The sequence below is a fragment of the Carlito syrichta genome, unplaced genomic scaffold, assembly GCF_000164805.1.
Source record: "Carlito syrichta isolate Samal-C Ts95f unplaced genomic scaffold, Tarsius_syrichta-2.0.1 Scaffold303344, whole genome shotgun sequence".
Taxonomy (NCBI): domain Eukaryota; kingdom Metazoa; phylum Chordata; class Mammalia; order Primates; family Tarsiidae; genus Carlito; species Carlito syrichta.
In genome coordinates this window covers 20,805-42,582 of record NW_007247440.1, presented here as the reverse complement: position 1 = coordinate 42,582, position 21,778 = coordinate 20,805, and the positions used below count along the sequence as shown (strand labels likewise).

The 21,778-nt window shown below is 45.1% G+C and overlaps 1 protein-coding gene across 1 annotated transcript in view; it reads left to right on the top strand.

The window, feature by feature from the left end:
* Window positions 1-19,410, top strand: part of LOC103260803 (exostosin-2) — a 64,006-nt gene extending 44,596 nt beyond the window's left edge. Inside the window, exons 5-8 of the mRNA XM_008058453.2 lie at window positions 4,753-4,896; window positions 6,763-6,891; window positions 10,506-10,588; window positions 18,632-19,410. Of these exons, the coding sequence (XP_008056644.2) occupies window positions 4,753-4,896; window positions 6,763-6,891; window positions 10,506-10,588; window positions 18,632-18,770 (495 nt within the window). The 3' untranslated portion in view covers window positions 18,771-19,410. The remainder of the gene's footprint in view (window positions 1-4,752; window positions 4,897-6,762; window positions 6,892-10,505; window positions 10,589-18,631) is intronic.
* Window positions 19,411-21,778: the final 2,368 nt, after the last annotated feature.

Genomic DNA, 21,778 nt, shown 5'->3' with positions numbered 1-21,778 from the left:
TGAGAGAACAGAAAAGCTCCCACCGTGGGAGGGAACCCGAAGGGGTTGCCTGACAAACAGCTTTAATTTTTAACAGACTTTATGATTTGAATGTAACTGTGGACGTACTGTTTCTAGAACTCCAGCGCTGGAATTGTGATGCCTCAGATGCCCACACTGTAATATATAAAGGCATCTGATAGTCATGCCGAAAGACTGATTCGAGAGCATTTCCCTGAGGTAGGAGGAAAGAAGTTGAATTAGTGTAGGAGGTGGGGACCCATGAGGAGAGGGGGCAGCATGGGGGGGTAGAGTGGGGGGCAGCGTGAGGAGGGGGGTAGCGTTTGAGTGCTCTTCTGGCTGGGAAAATACTTTACTATATACATAATGGACTTGGTGCTACCCGCGGGCGCGATGAGAGAAGGCCGTCCCACTCTGTTCCACTCTGTTTTGATCCTGTAGTCAGCTGCAGAGTTATAGATGAAGTGACAAGGATGGTGTCTTGATTGTATCCAGCTGCTTGGAATCCGTCAAGGGCAGAGGGGCCCTGCATGCGGAACGGCGCTCACCGAAGGCTCCAGAGGAATCTGAAGCTCAGGACACCTCTGGGGCCTGTTGGAGCAGCGTCGTCTGGCGTTCTGTGCCCCAGTGTCACCAAATAAGTCCCCGAGGGAAGTCCGCGAAGTGACTTCAACAGTAAGGCCTGAACTCTTCACAGCGTTTGACCCTAAAAACTGGGCCAGTAGTACTGTAATTATGGCTGCAAACGTGGAACTGGTAAAGAGGAATTCTTTGGGAAGGCGACCTGAACTTCTTTTGCGTGGAGTGGAGAGCTTTTGGCTCAAAGCAAGCAGGAGAAAAGCAGTTTCCATCCTGAGCAGAAGACAGACCCTTCCCAGGCCCTGCCCCTCTTCCTCCACCTTGCCCATCCTGGTGTTTAGTGTGCATGCGTGGGGCCCTGTAGAAGTCCCTTTCGCCCCTGAGGTGAAGCGGTGGTCATGGCATTGGCGTGACTTGAGCAGGCAGGTGCTTGGTGTGGAGAAAAGGCAGCTGGCAGTGTATTGAATGGCTTCGCCCAGGCCCACAAGCCAAACAGAAGTTACGGCTTGTGCACTGTGCTGCTGCTCTGGGCTCTATAAAACTGGAGTCGTATCATATTCTTTTAATCAGCTGAAATGCAAACCCCAGAATAGAGGGAACGCAGCAGCATCACACATCCAAGGAGATGTTTGACACAGCTTCACTTGTCTGCAGCGACGGTGACAATGCCTGTGGCCGATTAGCTCTCTTGGTCACAACATGGTGATAATGAGGCCAAGGTTGTGGTCTGAGAGCCCCGGAAGGCGAGCTGGTTTCACACAAGTGGAAACTCCTTCAGCGACCCCAGACCACACCTGAGCCCTAGGTCAAACATTCAGTGAAACCATGGAGGCCACCCCAAAGAGGACTGGGTGAGACAGCGGAGTGACTCACGGGACTCCTCACCCTTCTGGAATCCAGGGAGTGCGACACGTGTGCTGCATGATGCCGAATTGGGGCCGTTCTCTCTACACAAAGGCCTCTGCGTTGTCATGAATGGGAGCTGTTGATCAGGACCGCTGCAGGTCTTCTTGCCAAGTAGCATACTGGCTCTGGCACAAAGAAAGAGAAGGGTCTTCGGTCCCCTTCATTCTCAGCTCTTTCCTTGCGGAGATTCTACTCGTGTGTTTGCCAAGTGTGTATAGAGTTCAGGCAATACCAGGCACTGTTCTTTCTGCTGGGGATACCACAGAGAACGAGACAGTCTCTGTTCTCTTCAAACTTAAACTCTGCAGGAGGAACATGGGTAATAAATAAGCAATGCCTAACGAGATCATTGCAAAAAGTGGAAGTTTGGTGAAGAGAAGCAGAAGTTGAGGGGCTGTGATGAGGAGGGGCTGGTTGGGTGGTGTTCGCCTTGGCTGGGGGGTCCTAGTAGGCCCCGGAAGTCATTGGCATTTAAGCAGATGCCTGACGGATCCAGCCTTCCGAAGAGCTGAGAGAACATTCCAGCCAGAAGAAGTAAGGGCAGAGGGCTTGGGTGTAGTCGTGGTTGAGGGACAGAAAGCCCCCTGGATGTGGGGGCGCATGGCAAGAGAAGGAGGGAAGAGTGGCTGGGCCCTTCTGACACGCAAGGGAGCTTGAATCTTATTCTCACTGCAGGAGGAAGCAGTGAGAATAAGATTCAAGGGTGGGGCATTTCTTAAAGATTTGGGGGCAATGTTGGGGGTTGAATTGTGTCCCTCAAAAAAGATATGTCAAAGTCCTGATCCTCAGTACCTCAGAAGGTGACTTTACTTGGAAATAGAGTCTTTTCAGAAGTTACCAAGTTAAAATGAGGTCTTTGGGTGGGCCCTAGTTCAGGACGATTGGTGTCTTTGCAAAAAAGGGAACTTGGACACAGAGACAGCATGGCACAGAGATGGCCATGTAGAGATGGAGGGTTGGAGTGAGGCACCTACAAGCCAATGAGAGACGAGGAAGCCCTGTAGGTTCCAGAGAGAGTGTGGCCTTCACGTCACCTTGATTTCAGGCTTCCAGCTTCCAGAACTTGAAATAAGTTTCTGATGTTCTAAGCCTCCCAGTTTGTGTTTTTTGTTAACGGTGGCTCTAGGAAACTTACAGGACTGGGAGAGGGGTCCTTACACATGGGCTCTGCTCTGCCTGGGGCGTGACTAGGAAGCATCCTCTTTGGACTCCACAGCACTTGTGTCTTCAGAAAGCCACTGGTTGCTCTGGCACATTGACCATATGACTGTCATACGAGGGGGAGCCAAAAAACTAGAATTTATTTATAAAAGATTGTTTATTCTTACATATTTAAACTTCAGTCACCTTCAAAGGACTCTCCATTTGATGCAACACACCTATTGAGATGCTTTTTCCACTGCTCAAAACAATTTTTGAACTCGTGAGTGTTAGTACTTCTGCTGATTTTTGTTTCACCTCTTACACATCGTCAGAACGTTTCCTCGAAGGCAAGTGATTCCACATAGGCAACATCTGGGGAAACAAAAAAAAAAAAGGTTGCTTGGGACAAGATTGGGTGAACAGGAAGGGTGGGGCACAGGGGTCATGTCTTTTTTGGTCAAAATTGCTGAACACTCAGCGTGGTGTGGGCAGGTGTGCTGTGGTGGAAGAACCAGTAACCTGTTTGCCATAACTTGGGACATTTCTTCTGCAAATCATGACACAACCTTCTCAAAACTTCCAGATAAGAACTTTGATTGACTGTTTGATGCTGAGGAACAAACTCCACGTGTACAACAAGAGCCCTGCCCTTCAAAAGATAATTCCGGGTCTTATTGGGGCCCCTCGTAGATAAATATATGGTGGAAATAATTATAATATTAAAACATGTGATAGAATAAAGCCCACTGGTTGAATTACCCTGTGCAAAAATACTCTAATATTCTTTTAGGAATGGTTCTTTTAGGGATACTGTGCAAATAATGGTTTGGAAGGGCAAGAGTGTCAGCCAGAGACACGTTAGAAGGCTAGCACGGGAATCTTGGTGGGGGACAGTGGTAGTTTGACCTAGAAGGCTAGCAGTCTTGTTGGAAGATGGTGGTGCGTTGAGCTAGAGGGAATGGCATTAGAGGTGGTAAGAGAGTGTTAGTAGGACTTGGTAATGGATGGAATATGAGGAGAGACAGATGACTACAGGCTGTGACCTAGCTTTTGGACTGAAGCAATCGGTGGCATGATGTATTGAGACAGAAGATTGAAGGAAGTATTTGTCTGCAGACAATGGCGTCAAGAGTTATGCTTTGGACACGTTAGGTTTGAGATGCCTGTTGTTTATCCAGGTGATATAGTAAGTAAATGGTTGGTTAGCTCAGGAATGTTCAGGGCTAAATGTAAGTCTAGACGTCACCAGATTGTGGATGGTATGGAAGGGGATTGGAAGTAAATGACAGTACTTAGAGAGAGAGTCTGAAGGAGAGAGTAGGCCCAGGCCTGAGTCCTCAGGAACTCTGTATTTAGAGATCTGGTAAAGGGTGAGGAACTAGCAAGGAGACTGAGAAAGGCACCATGGCCAGCCAGCACACCGTCAGTGCTCATCAATGATATGGACTTCCTCTTGCTCCAGAGTTAGACTAAATTATATAGAAAACATGGGAAAGATATTGGAAGTGCCTCATCCCAATATACCTGATTCTGTGTAATCCAACAAAACTATATCTAAGAACCCTTCCAAATATGGAAATCAGTATGTTTTCAGTATGTTACAGATTATAGAATCAGACAACTCCTCTATACTGGATGCTTTCAGTAGGTCATAAGAACAGGTGTAGGGTGTGTGCTCAGGAGAAATCGAGGCTTTTTTTTTTTCTCTTAAGAAATGGAAGCTCTGTTTTCATAATCACCAATTTAATACAAATTAGGGCAGTTGAGTTGTAGGGTTTCATTTATTCTTCATTTGTACATTCCTTAAGCATGGAACCTATTTTATTAATCATGTATTAAGTGATTACCTATCTGGGTCCAGCTTGATAAGTTGTTACTCCTCATTATTTGAAATTTCCAAGCATGAACAAGAAGATTTAGAGGACGTCAGAATCAGCATCTGTCTTTGACTATTGGCGGAATTCCTAGCACCTGTTCAGTTGAACTTCTTCAGAAGCCCATTGTGACCTTGGGTTCTAATGAATTGAACCCAGGGAGTCTGTCGATATCTGCTTGGATGACTCAGCACTGTGATTGGCTGTTGTCTGAGTTGGGAGTTGATTGTCCATGCGCTTCTGTCCTTAGGTCTGGCGGGAATTTCCTGACCGCTTGGTGGGTTACCCCGGCCGTCTACATCTCTGGGACCATGAGATGAATAAGTGGAAGTATGAGTCTGAGTGGACTAACGAGGTATCCATGGTGCTCACAGGTGCGGCTTTTTATCACAAGGTAAGGGCCGTGCAGGTGTGGGGCCAATCTGCCCATGTTGACAAAATGAGAGTTTGATACATGTTTTTGGCCCAATTTGCCATACTTGCTGCTGGGTTTAAGGAAAATGTTCTACTCTGAGGACTTAGAAAGAACATGTTTTGTGATATTCCTTTAAAACTAACGCTGTTGGTTTTCTAGTTTTAAAGTAATACATGCTCGTAGTCGAAAACACGTAACAGTAAAATGAAGAAGCAAAGACTTAATCCTATCACTTAGTGATGACTATTATTATTGTTTAGATCCTTTTTCTAGCTTGCTTTTTATTTACTCACACATATACACACTCCATTGCAAATATTCTCATTAGCCTGCTTTTTAAATATATTATATTGTGAGCATTTTCTTATGATCATTTCTTCATAAATTGTTATTTGTTAACATAATTGTGAAAATACCATTATACTAATGTTCCATAAATCATGTCGACCTATTTCTCCATTGCTGGATATTTAAAGTTCTAAATTTTTGTTATTTTAGATAATGAATAATGTTCATTTTCATAACTGTACTCGTGACCATTGTGATAGATTCTTAGGAGCAGAATTATTATATCCAAGGTAATGAACATTGTAGGCATCTCTGAGACAGAGAAGAAAGATAGAGACACAGGTGCATTTGTCTGTTGGTATCAGTACTATCTGTGCCGGTTTCCACTCCCACCAGCAAAATATGAAGCTGTTTGTACCACACCCTTTCTTGCATGAAATACATTAAAACATTTTAAACTTAGCTATTTTGATAAGTAAAAATGTATCTTATTGTTTAACTTTGATTTGATTAAGGTTGAATTTCCTTTTGTGAATTTATTGACCTTTTGTACTTTCTCTCTCCTGGGAATCATCACTTCATGTTTCTGACTCTTTTTCATTAGCATGAGATTGGAGAAAATGCATTTGACTTGAGAATCTTCAGTTCAATGACAGAGTGCTCCTTGGGAGTGTATGGTTTAATTAAACAATAAAAACTTGCCTGTTTTCAGCAATCAGGAGAACGATCTGTTCAACTCAGCACAGTTCATTTAATTTATGTATAGATATATAAACATATGTGTATCTCGATTGCTTGTGGTTAGCTCAGCACTGCTGCCCCCATATTTTTCAGGGCTCTAGATCCAGAAATGGGTTTTTATTCTTAGCAAAAGAAAGAAAAAAAAGAAACCTCAAAAACGAAGGTTTATAATTCTTGGGATTTAGGGTACTAGACTTTGTACACTTTATTTTTTGACCCATTAATTTCTACACTATTTCATCCAACTACAGTTTATGGTAGTTTCAGAATTGCCTCATTTTTGTTCTACCTTTAAAAGTATACACCTGTGGCTCATGCTTGTAATCCCAGCACTTTGGGAGGCCAAGATAAGAGGATTACTTGAGCCCAGGAGTTCAAGACCAGCTTAGACACCCTAGTGAGAACTCATCTCTACAAAAAAAGAATTTTTTAAAATTAGCTGGGTGTGGTGGCATGCACCTGTAGCCCCATCTACTCGGGAGGCTGAGGTGGAAGGATCACTTGAGCCTAGGAGGCCGAGGCTATGGTGAACTGTGATTGTGCCACTGCACTCCAGCCTGGGTGACAGGGTGAGACTCCAACTCAAACAAACAATAAAGAAAAAGTACGCACCTTTGAGAAAGAATGACCATATTAAGCATGCTTGGTCCCTTGTCCCAAAGCATTCCAATACTTCCTTTTGTCCTTCCTCCTGGTAGGCCTGTTATGAATCTTATGAGAGAAAGCTTGTCCCTTTGCTGTGGCCACATTGCCCCTTACTTATCAGCCCAAGGGAACTGATGTTTGAAGGTTTCTTCTTTTTGTCTCACCTGACAGTATTTTAATTACTTGTATACCTACAAAATGCCCGGGGATATCAAGAACTGGGTGGATGCCCACATGAACTGTGAAGACATTGCCATGAACTTCCTGGTGGCTAACGTCACGGGGAAAGCCGTCATCAAGGTAGGAGGCTCAGCCACTGACTTGCTGTGTGACCTTGAACAAGTTTCCCTTCTCTGAGCCCAAGAGGTTCTTGGAACTATAAATGAAGTATTTGCCTGATGCACTTTGCACTCCCTTTTGGTTTAAGATTCTCTGAGTGATGCTGTCACACTGGAAAATTGAAGCTAGGCTTTGACAACTTAAACATGTTTTCCTTTCTGTACAGTTGCTTTAGTTACAGTTTTTAATCCTCAGAATTAGAGATAAAGTCTATGGTGGTCAAGCTGTAAATTGTGTGTTAAGAAAAGGTGTAATTCTCAAAGCTGATTTGAAATCTAATCCTGTTAACTAAAGGATAGAGTTTACATCTTTCTTAAGGTAGCTGGGTTTGTTTTGTTTTGGTTTTTGATCATGGATCCAATTCCCTTTCTATTTCGTTCTTCAGGTTTATCTAAATGAGTTTATTTTTTAATTGATGCTGAGAAGGTAGTACACTCTGTGCAATTATGTAATTATGGTTGTCCTAAACAGTGTTCTTAAATATCAATGACCAGCTTTTTTTTTTATTGTAAAGATGTGGGGTACAATTCAGGGTTATGTATACAAATGTTCATTATGCAGGTACCTTTGTTAATGAGGTGTGCCCCCCTCCGCCCCCCGCAGATTCCCATTACTGCCAATCCCACGCCCCACCTACTGCCAATCCTTTTCTTACAGTATTACAATAACTGTTCAGGGTCCACTTATGAGTGAGAACATGTAATACTCTGTTCTTTGTTTCTGTGAAAGATCACTCAGTATTATAGACTCGAAGTCTATCCAGGTTGCCGTGAAGTTCACGGTTTTGTCCTTCTTATGACTGTGTAATATTCCATCGTGTATATGTACCACCTTTTTTTATCCAGTCCTTTCTTGATGGGCAGGATGGTTGGTTCCGTGTTTTTGCTATTGTGCACAATGCTGCGATAAACATATGTGTGCAGGTATCTTTTTCATAGAGTGATTTGGGTTCCTCCAGGTATGTTCCCAGTAGAGAGATTGTGGGGTCATATGGAAGGTCGATTTTTAGATCTTTTAGGAATTGTCAAACTATTTTCCACAGAGGCTGTACTAGTTTACACTCCCACCAACAGTGTAGAAGTGTTCCCTTTTTCCCGCATCCTCTCCATCATCTGTTGTTTTTGAAGGTATCGATGATGGCCGCCACCCTGACTGGAGTTAGGTAGTATCTCAGTGTGATTTTAATTTGTATTTCTTTGATGACTAGTGAGGCTGAGCATTTTTCAGGTATCTGTTGGCTGCTCGTATGTCTTCTTTTGAGAAGTGTCTATTCATATCTTTTGTCCACTTTGTAATGGGCTGTTTGAGAGTTCCTTGTAGATCCTAGATGTTAGGCCTTTGTCAGACATAAGTTGGCATATATTGGAAGAATCAACATTGTTAAGATGTCCATCCTACCCAAGGCAATCTACAGATTTAACTCAATACCCATTATATTGCCAGCAACATTCTTCTCAGACCTGGAAATGACAATGCAGGCATTCATTTGGAAACATAAGCAACCACAGATAGCCAAAACAATCCTCAGGGGAAAAAAAAAAGCGGGAGGTATCACACTCCCAGACTTTAAACTTTATTATAAAGCTACAATAATCAAAATAGCCTGGTATTGGTACAAGAATAGGCATATAGACCAATGGAACAGAATTGAGATTCCAGAAGCAAAACCTCAATTTCTCAACCAACTCATCTTTGACAAAGCCTCCACCACCAACCGCTGGGGAGAGGAGAACCTATTCAGTAGATGGTTCTGGGAAAACTTTCTGACCACATGAAGAAGATTAAAAAAAGACCCCTACCTATCACCATACACAAATATCAACTCTAAATGGATCAAAGACCTAAACATAAAACCTTCAACTATAAGAACCTTAGAAAATGCAGGAGACACCCTTATGGAAACTGGAACTGGCAACCAATTCCTGACCAAAACACCAAGTGCCCATGCCATAAGAGATAAGATAGACAAGTGTGATATCATCAAACTGATAAGCTTCTGCAAAGCCAAAGAAACCATCAAGAGAGCAGGGAGACAATCCACAGACTGGGAAAAAATGACCAGCCTTTAAAAGTACCTTTCCCTTAATACATTAAAGCTGAGATTACATAAATATCCTATGGGAGGTCTTTGTATCTGTAGAAGATACCTGTTTATTCTTGGAATTTAGACTTTGCTCAAATAAGACCTCTAAACCAGGCATGGTGTCTCATACCTATAATCCCAGCATTTTGGAGGCCGAGGTTAAGAGGATTGCCTGAGCACATGGATTCCAGACCAACCTGGGCAACTTGGCAAGATCTCATCTCTACAATAAGTAAAAAAAAAAATAGCCAGGTGTGTGGCATGTGCCTGTAGTTATAGCTACTTGGAAGGCTGAGGCAGAAGGATCACCTGAGCCCAGCAAGTCAAGGCTGTGGTGGCCACGAGTGTGCCACTGCACTCCAGCCTGGATGACAGAGTGAGACTTCAACTCAGAAAATAATAATAATAATAAAGCCCCTAGATCTATAGAGAAATTACGCTGCTTTATATGGGTAGACTTATCTAGACCTTTTTCCTTCTAGATCAGAATTCCATGTGTGGAAATGGGCAATGCCAGATTCCCCTAGAAATTTGCCTTGGAAGGCCAGATTCCTAGGGGAGCTTCTGCTGGAAGCATGGCATGGTGTTCTCCACTAGTTCCTCTTGCTGCTAATTAATGAGAGAAGCCAGATTAAACAGAGTGACCAAGGAAAGAGGAAAAATCACTGTCTGTGCTCACCAAATGTGTACCAGTACTCACACTAGCCCTCAGCTCTCTGAATACCTCAGTGAATGACTGACTGAAAGGGAAGTTTGAGAATATAAATTGCTTTTCAGCATCCTTCAAAATGTTCCTAGCTGTGGCTACTTGCCCTGGACAGTCCTGCCCATGTCTCCATGCTTCCTAGCCTGGGCCTAGTTAGTTACCTAGCTTGCTTTCCCTCCCTCTTCCCTGTGTATTTGTCCTCACTAGGTTGGGGTAGCAACTTCTCCTGAGCTTGCTAGAACAAGATCGCTAGAAGTTTAAGATTTGGGAGGGTGGCGGGGAGTCAGGGGAAAGGGTTCAGAGTGTAAGGGACCCATGAATCTTTTCTTGATTCAAGGGAATTGCGGAATAACCTGGCATCTTCAAGAGCGTGGTGCTGCATGCAGCATTTGCCATTAGCCGAGGGAGGAGAAAGCGCCTGTTGGAACGAAGGTTACGGCGAAAGTTATGGGAAGCTGTATTTCATCGCCCTTATGGCTGCAAGAACAAATGGTGTTTATACAAGGACCTTGGCAGTGAGAAAACAGTCATTAAACAGGAATTAAGGAGCTTGTCATCACCACTTCTTTCCAGTTACAGAAGGCAAAAGCCCTCCAAGCCTTTTTTATTGGGCCCTTGTGAGTTTTGCTGGGGGCTGAGCCAGACAGGACGGAATGGAGGATGGCGAGGTGTGTGTGCACGCGCGGCATCTCAGCTTACAGCACAGGCGCAGACAGAGTGGTGGCACAGCGTGACCTTATGTCTTTGGTCCTGACAGTCAGGAGTGTTTCTGTCCTTCTCTGGCAGGTAACCCCACGAAAGAAATTCAAGTGTCCTGAGTGTACCGCCATCGACGGACTTTCGCTAGACCAGACACACATGGTGGAGAGGTGAGTGAGCCTCCAAGTTCGCCCTGCCTCTGATCTCCATTTCCTGCCTTGGGCCTGTTTATGGGGCTTTGCTGAAGATATAAGGACAGCAGCTGGTAGCCATAGTCACCTCCATATGCACTGTGGGATTTGGTTAGTTCAAGCCCAGGTCACCCAAAGAATTAATTTGGAATGCTACTCACTCAATTTGTAATGGCTAGAAGGGTCTTAAACATAGCTGGTCTTAAGCTCCAGAAGCCAAATTCTCCATGTGGACTAAGCAGTTAACCATCTACAGTCATTTGAGTGGAAGCTGGTTAATTCCAAGGAAATAGTGGATTGTTTTTCAGGGTGATAGCTCCATGTTATAGTAAAAACTTGATCAGAAAGAATTAAACCAAACCCACCAGAGGCAAATTATCTTTGCTGTCACTGTGGAAACGCCTGCCAAGAGCAGGGTCGAAAGCAACACTCTTTACGTGCAGAGAAGGCAAGACAGCTCTGGAATGCTCCCTTCATTTTGATTCAGTGACTCTACAAAGCACACCTTTGTATGGAATGTGATCTAGGCCTTTTAGGTGAGTACAGGAGTGGGAGATGGGTGTCTTCCCCAAGACTGACCTAGTCTTTACTAGGCCTCATGGTTCTCACCTGCACCCAGAAGTTCCCAAGCTCTGGAGTGCCCAAATCAAATCCTGTTCTTTCAAAAGGCAACCCCTTACACAAGGTGGCAAACTGAAGTCCCTATAGCACTTGTAAGGGGACCAACGTGCTCTCTGATAATGTTCTATTAACTTTTTAGAATGAGAGACCTAGTTCAGATTTACACATCTGCATGCAGAATTTATTTCTGAAATATATTGAGTATATTAAAATCTTTCAAGCCTGGAGGACTTTTTGTGTAGAAAGTTGTTTCAGTTGGCCTGGATTCTTCTTTAATGTTTTATTCCTTCTTGTTCTTTAAATAATCTCTCTATCTCTCTCATATGTAAACATCTTGCTCAAAAGACATGACTTTTGCCAACTGTTGATGTGAAATAATATACTATTATGATTTTGGAAATATCTGTCCCTGGTATCATAAATATTACACAGGGCTGTGACATTAACTGCCATAGCTCATTGAAAGAGACACTAATTGTACGCCTTTTTTTTTCATATTTTATTTTAGAGATGTGAGTTACAATTCAGGGTTAGGTATACACGTGGACATCGTACAGGTAAAGTTTGGGCCTCCCTTTGGTTCCCACTTTGCCTGGTTTGAGATCAGGTACCCTTATTGATGTTCTATGCCTACGCCCCTCCCTCCCCTGGAAGTTTCTGGCTACTGCCAATCCCTTTCTTACAGTATTATGTTAAATATTCAGGGTCTGCTTATGAACAAGAGCGTGTAGTACTCAGTTCTTTGTTTCTGTGATAGATCACTGAGTATTATAGACTAAATCCATCCAAGTTGCTGTGAAGTCCATGATTTTGTCCTTCTTTATGACTGTATATTCTTCTGTTGTATATATGTACCACTTTTTTTATCCAGTCCGATTTTGATGGGCAGCACAGTTGGTTCCATGTTTTTGCTATTGTGAATAATGCTGCAATAAACATGCGTGTGCAGGTATCTTTTTCATAGAATGATTTGAGTTCCTCCAGGTATATCCCCAGTAGGGGGGTTGCTGGGTCATTGTGGAAGGTCAGTTTCTAATTCTTTTAGGAATTGCCACACTGTTTCCATAGAGGTTGAACCGGCTTGCATTCCCACCAGCACTGTGGAAGCATTCCCTTTTCTCTGCATCCTTATCAGTATCTGCTGTCTTTTGCTTTATTAATAATGGCCATTTTTACTAGGGTTAGGTGAAATCTCAGTGTGGTTTTGATTTGCATTTCTCTGATGATTAGAGAGGCTGAGCACTTTTTCATGTGTCTGTTGGCTGCCCGTGTATCTTCTTTTGAGAAGTGTCTGTTCATGTCTTTTTCCCTAAACCTACCTCATTCTTTATGTCTGGGGAGAATTCTTAGCAGTCGGCTAAGTGGGTATTGGTTGGGCTGAGTTTAAATAGTGGGGATCTATGGTCCAGGAAAGGATACGGAGGGGAAAAAAATTGACCTGATAATGGCCTTGAAGTTCATGCTGAGGCTAAACAACCCTTCTCTAGCACCAGTGAGGTCATAACGTTGTAAAGAGGTTGAAAATGCAGCAAGGGAGATTTAACTTCGATATGCTTATTATCAAACACTGAAGAAAGTAATCGGGGAGATACGGATGCTTCCTCTTTGGAAGAGACTTCTGAAAATAGAAGAGGCAGCTGCCTAGATGTTGTTAGGCTTGAATCCATATCAGAGTCTACAAGTAGCAAAAGCAACATATTCATGTAGACACACACAAACGTGCATTTATATATTTATATGTATATAAAACTTAAAGCTGTTTGTGATAAGTGCCCTGAGGGTGGCTCAGAGGACAATAATCAATAAAATGAAAAAGAGGTAACTTCTTGCAAAGTTGATTGTCGAGAGTAATTTTGTGAATGAGGTAGCGTCTGAAATGAGCCTTCAGAAATCACTAGAATCCCAGCCAGTAGAGCTTGGACTAGAAGAGGAGACTGGGTGGTTGGTTAGAGGTGCCTGATCAGCAAGTTCAAGGTGTACTTGGGAAGTAATAAGTTCAGTGTGGCTGGAGCCTAGAATGCGGGCCTGTTTGTGCCAGATACAAGGACTTTGAATCCCCAAATGAAGAACCCAGGTAAGCCATGGAGGGTTTTTAAGCAGGAGGCTAGCTTGATCAAAGTATCACTTTGAGATTAATTTGGAAGTCGTGCATAGGATGGAACTGAGGATGAAGAGATTGGAGAAAGAAGACCAGTTACAAGAGCTTTGAACTTTAAGCTAAGTGTGGAAATAAAGGAACAAATTGGATTTCAGAAGATTTCTTTTCCAAAGGAAGATGTGCCAGAACTTGGTTTCCAGCTCACTAGATATGGAGGGTTATGGAGAAGGAGTTGATAGAGGACTCTTAGGTTTTGAGTCAAGAAGAATGGTAGTACCTTTACCAATGTGAATGACATAGTTAGCAGGAGATGCTAGTTAGGGGAGGGTTTGGGATGAATGGGTGTACCCTAGCAGCGTGATCAGTGAGGAGGAGATTTTCATCATGAGTGAAGTTGTAGAAGAATAAGGTGAGGGATTTGGGGGGGTCCCACGCTCTGTGTGTGTGTGTGTGTGTGTGTGTGTGTGTGTGTGTGTGTATACAAAATGGCATAGGATTTGCATATAACCTTCGCCTATCCTTCCCTACTGTTCAGATCATCTATGGATTACTTGTAATACCTAATACAGCGCAAATGCTGTATAATCAGCTGTTATGCTAGTCTTCACACAGGGGATCTGGGCTGGAGCAGGTCCGGGGAGACAGAGTGTGGCAGGTTGCTGGTGGCCTTAAATAATGCCATTAAAAAGTCTGTACATGTTTGATATAGATGCGATTTTTTCCAGATATTTTGATCCACGGTATTGAATCCACAGATGCAGAAACCAGCGGATGCAGATGGCCAACTATATTTGGAAGCCACCTGCTCGGGGACAGTAGTTGACAGAAGTAAAAAGCAAAAGGGCACAATTGAGAAATTCTAACATTTAGGAGACAGAGAGAGTAACAAAACAGAGAAGGAGCAACTGGAAAGGGCAGGAGAGAACCAGATGTACAGGGCTCTGAGGCAAGGGAGGAGCAAGGAACACGCAGACTGGGGAAAGGTCTTTGAATTAAATGGTCATCAGTCGCCTTTAAAAAAGCAGTAGTTGGTGTGGTGGTGGGTACCTGTAGTCCCGGCTGCTCAGGATGCTGAGGCAGGAGGATCACCCGAGTCCAGGAGTTCAAGGCCTATAGTGTACTATATAATTGCACCTGTGTGAATAACCACTGCACTCCTGTCTGGGCAACATAGCAAGTCCCTATCTTTAAATAATAGTACCGTCATAGAGCAATGGAGCCAAAGGGTTGTAGGTTCTGAGTCAGTGGTGAGAAGTTAATGAATGTTGACAACCCTTTTGTGACATTTAATAGAGAATAGAGGAAATTAGATCTTGAAATAAATTAGCATCTGGGAGCAAAATTATTTGAATTAAAGATTGGGTCACTGAACTATTAAATAAAACATTTAAATTGAGAGGGAAGAAGATGGGATTTAAGCTATCCTGGGAGAATGAAGAGGTGGCTCTGAAGCTGGCAGAGTTGTTTGATTGGTTGATTGATTTTAGAGATGGAGTTTCACTGTGTTGCTCAGGCTGGTCACAAACTTCTGGCCTTAAGGGAGCCACTGCCAGCTGTTTTATTTTTTAATAGTTCCCTTGGCAGAATGGACATTTCACATGAAACAGTGAACGTGACCATTTGGCAAGTATATGACCTTGGGTTGGTTTTGGGGGTTCAGCAGTTTGTTCATCCCTGTGTGTGGGGCCTGGGGTCAGAAGTCTCAGTTGCAGAGGAGAGCAGCTTTTACCAGCCCGCTTCCGTTTCCAGGAGCTGCTTTCGGTTCTTTAAGAGCCAGGAGACTGTGACCAGGATCTTCGCCAACCTCAGGGCGATATGGCAGACAGCGCTGACTGAAGAAAAAGAACATGGGATTTTGGTACTATGATAGGCCAATCTTTGTTCAAGTCATGAACTTGCCACTTATTCACTGCCTGACCTGAGGAAGTTGGTTTTTCCTTATCTGAGCTGCAGTCTTTTCACCTCCTAAAACAGAGATACTCATCTGTTCAATTACAATAGATTCAACAAGCATTTATTGAGCATCTCAGTACCAAGCCTGTGATATGCTGGGGATGATTGAACTAGTAATACATGAGGCCCGGGCACATGCCTGGCAGCATTAGGCTCCTTCCCAGTGTCCCCAGCGGTGGTTCTAAAGGCTTCCAGTGACTTTTAAGGGGTGGTATGTGTTTGAAAGGAAAATAGAAAACCATTAGCATTCTCTTCCCCAGACTCACTTTTGTGACATCAGAGATGGATGGACATTGGTGGTTCCTAGTATGTTTGTACTTGACCTGAAAACCAGAGCAGGAAAATGGTCACGGACGTGGCAGCCGGACCCCTGACCGAAAAACCCACGGGCCACTAGCAGCCTGCCACACTCGGTCTTCTCTCGCGCGAGACTGCGTAAAGAAACAGCAAGTGAAGTGCTTGCTCGCCCCGAGTTACCCAGGGGCAGCTGTCAGCAAATCAGGTTTGCCTGAGCCCCAGTGACTTCTGGCCTGTGGTCCATGCCTGTTGGCAGATCTAGTTCAAGGAGACATCGTCCTCGATATTGTCCCCGGGGTGGTGGCCACTGTCCTCTGCCAAGAGCCAGAACTCCTCTTGGATAACTACTCACTAGTAACCTATACCAGTGTGGCAGAGCCCTGCAGAGCTCTGCATGCATGAGAGTGAGAAACTAGAAGAACCTGCATGTTTACAGGCAGAACAACTGTCAGAGGCAAAACCCTGGAGAGAGCGGACTCTGCCTGCCAAAGCCTTGACCCCACAATTGAAGCTGTGGTCCCATGCTTGGGTCACATCATTTAGTTACAGCTCGTTGGTCTTTTCTCCATCTCCCTTCAGTTTGGAACCTAGGAACTCCACCCCCTCTCCCCAAGTCTCGAAGACTGTCAGCTAGAGGGAGGATCAGGCACTGGGAGAGTTGTGGTCAATAGTAGCTCAAAGATCAGGGTCTGTGGCCAGTGCAAGCCTGGATTTGAAACCTATTTCCACCACTTTCTTTTTTTTTTTGAGTTGGAGTCTCACTCTGTCGCTCAGACTGGAGTGCAGTGACCGCTCCCAGCCACTGCAGCCTCAACCTGCTGGGCTCCAGGCGATCCTTCCGCCTCAGACTTCCAAGTAGCCAGAACTACAGGCGGGCGCTACCACGCCCGGGTAATTTTTTGGTTTATTGTAGAGATGAGGTCTCACCAAGTTGCCCAGGCGGGTCTCGAACCCACGGGCTCAGGCAATTCACTCACCTCAGCCTCCCAAGGCACAGAATTACAGAATTACAGTCTGAGCCACCGAGCCCGGCTCATTTCCACCACTTTCTAACTGTGGGTCCTTGGGTGAGTTCCTTAACCTCTCTGGACCTTGATTTCTTAGTATATAACATGAGGCTACTTACTCTAAGCCTTGGGTAGGGGGATGGTGAGGATGGGGGAAGAATACTTTAAGGAACCCAGGAGACTTATTAGGAATATTTACATAGCATGTAAATTATCTGGTACATAATAGGTGCTCAACAGTTGTTAATTTCCAGCCCTTCCCGTTGGACCCCATAATTAATAAATAAGTTTTGTATCTTCCCATGAAGACTGTAACCTCGGGAGTCAGGAGGCCTGAGTTTGGCTCTGACACTTTCTAGTTATTTGACCTTCGCATGTGTTATTTAGTCTTTCTGTGTGTGAGTCTTAGCCTCCTCTTTTTAATTTTTATTCTTTTTTTTTTTTTTGAGTTAGAGTCTACTCTGTCACCTAGGCTAGAGTGCAGTAGTAGCTCAGACATGGCCACCGCAGCCTTGACCTGCTAGGCTCAGGCAATCCTTCAACCTCAGCCTTCCTAGTAGCTGGAACCACAGACATGCGCTACCACATCTGGCTAATTTTTTTGGTTTATTATAGTGACCCAGGCTGGTCTTGAATCCCTGGATTTAGGCAGTCCTCTTAGTTCTGCCTTCCAGAGTGCTGGGATTACAGGTGTGAGCCACCATGCCTGGCATCAGTCTTCCCGTTATAAAATGGAAATAACTGTTCCTGCCCCATAGAATTGTTGTGAGGATTAAATGAGTTATTAAAACATGTGAAGCACTTTTAACACAGCTTGGAACACATAACAAATAGTAGTTGTTGCTTTGTGGTATTGGTAGCCTTGATGATATTAACAGTTAAAAGCTCAAAATGAAAAAGTAACAAATTTTTTAGAAATATAATGACCAGGAGAGAATCGATGACAGTCTCATTTATTAACGAGTTTCTTCCTGAAACTTAAAGCACTGGAATAAAAATGTGCCAGCTGCAATAATTGGACATGATGCTTACAATATCTCTGCGGATGGGAAGGCCTTCTCTGGTCTACCTGAACCTGGCTCCTGCCTAGTGGAAGGTTCTGCCTCGGGTTGGTCTCCTTGAGGCTCTCTCAAGTGTTGTGGGCTGAGGAGCGAGAGTGATGACCTTTCTGACATCCATCCCGAGGGCCCCTGGGCTTCAAAAGCGGCTTTGCCAGCGTTTTCTCCCTCGGGTCTGAGGCTGTTGTGTCCTCATGACCCAGCTGTCACCCTCCATTGGCCTGATTGACCAGAACCGTTCTCCAAGCTAAAGGCGCCTGACCTGCTCCCCTCTGAGGGTGCTAATGGGCTTTGGGGGGATGGAGATGGGGACCCCCTCCCCTCCCACAGCAGTGCCATGTGGTGCTGCACCAGGTTGGTAGTTACCTGTGGTTCCAGCGTGGGAGGGCCGAGGGCCCCGGGCCCCTCACTCTCTCGAAGAGCCCTGCAGGTCACGGGCAGTTGCCGAGGTGCCCTCCCAGGCCCTCTTCACCTGTTGGGGTGAAGGAAGTGTTTATTGTTTGACGTGGGGGCTCACTGCCTCGTCTATCCTCGCCTCCCTTTCCTCCATGGGTCAGAGCCTCCCTCCTACCTTTTAAAACCCCAGTAAGCGGAAGCTCAGACCCGAGTCACTTTTCCCCTTCCATCCTTCGCCTTCTCCTAGCTGGTAGAGATGGGGTTAAGAATTGCTGGCAGCTGATCCACCGTGGTTTGAGGCCTGCTCCCCCTGAGGCCTGCTCCCCCGAGCTGGAGGAATGACTGGAATCTGGGGGGGAGGGGAAGAGGCATTCTGACCCCGCAGGCTCATGGCCCTGACGGCATCATCTCCTGTTCACTCGCTCCCGCTGAGCTAATAGCCAGAGCACCTCGGTCACCTCGTTCATCCTCGTGGTGCAGGCTGGCTGCTTGAGCCTTTCTGTCAGTGTCGAACACTACGTCACGTGCTGTCGTCGCTCAGCCTCTTGACATTTCCTCTTTTCTCCCTGCCTCCCCACCCTGAACCCCACAGGTCCGAGTGCATCAACAAGTTTGCTTCAGTCTTTGGGACCATGCCTCTCAAGGTGGTGGAGCATCGCGCGGACCCTGTCCTGTACAAAGACGACTTTCCTGAAAAACTGAAGAGCTTTCCCAACATCGGCAGCCTGTGAGCCGTGCCCCGGATAAAGGGCTGAACTTGAAGCTTGGCAGAGGAGAGACTGGGGCTCCCAGCACGTGACAGCAGGTCAGGGGTTAGGGTGGAAGGTGGCCTTCTGGATCTTGGCATGCACTCACCTGGCCACTTCCTCAGGAACAGGAACCCAGAAAGAACATTTAAGCACCTTGAGCAGTGCAGCCTCTGTCCTTGTGTTTCATATGATCTCCGGTGGGTTCTTTTTGAAAACACCAAAGCAAAGCTTTTGCACATTTTCCAGATTTAAATCCAGCTCAGACTCCCTTCATTTTCAGTTCCAGTTTAACAATCTGAAAGGAAACCTCACTGACCAGAAGATTGCTGGAGAAGAGAAACCGTATCAGCCCATTGTAGATTTGGGGAATCCTGAAAAAGGTACCCCTACCACACCTGTAGTTATTTCACAACAATGAATTCTTTGGAGGAATGGCCAAGCCCAGTATTTGGTGCAAAACACAAACATCTTGGTGGGGTTTGATCGATGCCTTGGGACCTGGGGCGCTGGGCTCGTGTGGAAGAAGAGAGCTGACCACTGGGTCAGGATCCTATGAGTTCCATGAACTATTCCTCTCTGGTTAGGCTTTTTGATATGATTAAAATTATTTTTTATTCCTTTTTTGCTGTCTTGAACACTGATTCTTGGTGGTCCGTGGAACCATCTTTCTTCTTTGGTATATTTAACCTCATCTTTTGGTCTCACAACAACCTTCTGCCCGTGTCTGGGGAGACACAGACCCAGGAAAGATATCTAGTGCCATTGCATCAAGCACAGGAAGGGCCCAGAGCATGAACGCTCCAAGAGCAGATGGCTCCAGAAACCTCCAGGGAGTCTGCTTCCTGATTAGACCTAGTCAGTATTTCAGGTATTTGCAGGGCAAAACCAGCCTCTCCTAGCCGTACACTCAGTCTTTTAGCTGGGACCTATCGTAAAAGTTGATGCAGTTGTGACTCCCCACCCCAAGGGGATGCCACAATTCTCCTCATTCTTTTGGTATAAACTTAACATTAGCCAGGGAGGTTCTGGCTAACGTTAAATGCTGCGGTAACAACTGCTTTGCAACAGTTGCCGGTCTATTTAAATCATTAAATTTCAGCATTTACTAATACTGCACATGTGTGAATTATACCTCTCTAAGCCCAGTTGATGAACAAATCTACTCTGGCAAATGTTAAATGTTAAGGATTCGAAACAGATTTATCTGGCTCTAATATTAAGATTAGCCACAGTTTGGGCTTTAGCCATAACATATGTCCCCAGAACACAAAATACATCACAATTTGCTGAATTAATATGGATAGAATTACTGAAACCTATTCGCATGCCATCAAAGTCACTCATACACCGTCCATTGTTCTGCTGAGTGACATGTAGGTGAACAGTTGCTGTCTGTAGTTTCATGGAGGCACTTTGAATGTGCTCCACCAACCCTGAGAGGTCAAAGGAAATTTCAGAAGTAGCCACACTGAAAGTGGACATCATGAGTTTCACCCTTGTTAATATTAATTCATTGATATTAATGAGTGATGGAATCCCAGATTATGACTGTCCGAAGAGACAGGCGATCATCTCATGTCATCTAGTATGTTCATTTAGCAGATGCAGAAACCAAAGCTGTGACGTGTCCACTGCCTTACAGCTGCAGACATGGGTGCTCGATAAATGCTGTTGGCTTGGATAACATGCTGGTCAGTAGCAGCTATGGAAAGGCATTTTGGCCTTCTGTTCATAGCAAGGAAAAGGAAATTCTGTTGCCGCCCAGACCACAGCAGTTGGCAAAGGACCGGGAGCACCCCTAACCTCTCCAGAGTTCCCAAGCTTATTTTCCCAGAGGTGAGGCGGCTACAGGGGAGGACCCATGTGGCCGTCCTTGCTAAAAGCCTGCACCTGTGCTAGTGTGTGTGCACCACAGCACTCTGGCTTCTCCAGGTGTTTCTGCCCTGCGTTCTTCACTGCTTGCACTGTAGTAGTGGCTGCTTTCAAGCCCATTTCCCCGTCCTTGGGGTAAATATTTTTTCCCTTTTAAAAAATCATGTTAGCCCTTTGATTTTGGAAGAACAACTCTCGTCTGAGAGCACTGGGAGCTCCAGGGATCTGTGTGATTTTATCACCCTCTTAGTCCTTGAACTTCAAAGGCATTAACACTCCATTTAAAGCACCTCCCTATTCCAGAAGTACTGAGAACTAGATCTTGCAACGTAGCAGAACATTATTTATGTTATAGAAGGAGTATGATGTCCTAGGCACTTGGAACCTCAAAGGTTCTACCCTATGAAAGGCAGGTAGAAAGGTCACAGGAGAGATTCAGGGCAGGCATGTGACAGGTGACCATGACTCACGGATTCAGAGGGGGCTTGAGACTCCACTCCCCCGGTTGTGGATCTCTGAGCCTCCCACAAGCAAGCCTCGCCCATGAGCTTGGGTCAGCACTGTCTGCCCTTGGGATGCCAGAAGAGGAACAGTGATGCTAATTAAGATGTCATGTTCTGGCCTACAGCAGACAACAGCTGGCTTTAGATGAAGAATCTTTTTAAAGAAATCACGTCTTACCGGCCTGCAGAAATGACGAGCTTGAACCAGCTCTGGTCCTGGCCTTCACCCCAGGGACCTCACTGGGATAGGCCTGCTTGGAATGCTTGGGTTGGAAAGACCTTGTTCGCTGATTAACATTATATGGTTGTTAAAATTTTTATCTCAAGCCTCACGTGTTTAGGCAAAAACCTCCTTTTCTGGGAGAACTAAAGAGGAAAACAGAAATGTGCGTCCTCAGAACCTCTGGTTCTTTCCTGCCCGTGACGCTCTGCTGTCTCCCATCCTTGCTAGTGTCATCAAGTTCAAAGCTCTGACTACTCTGGCCGCTCTGCCAAGGCCTCATCTGCTTCTAACTGTGCTTTGATCTCGTGGTTTTTAAGTGCTGATTTCTCTGCTGCCTTTGGAAGAGCGTGGCCATCCTGCAGGCCTGTGCCGCGCAGGCCTGGGAGCCGGAT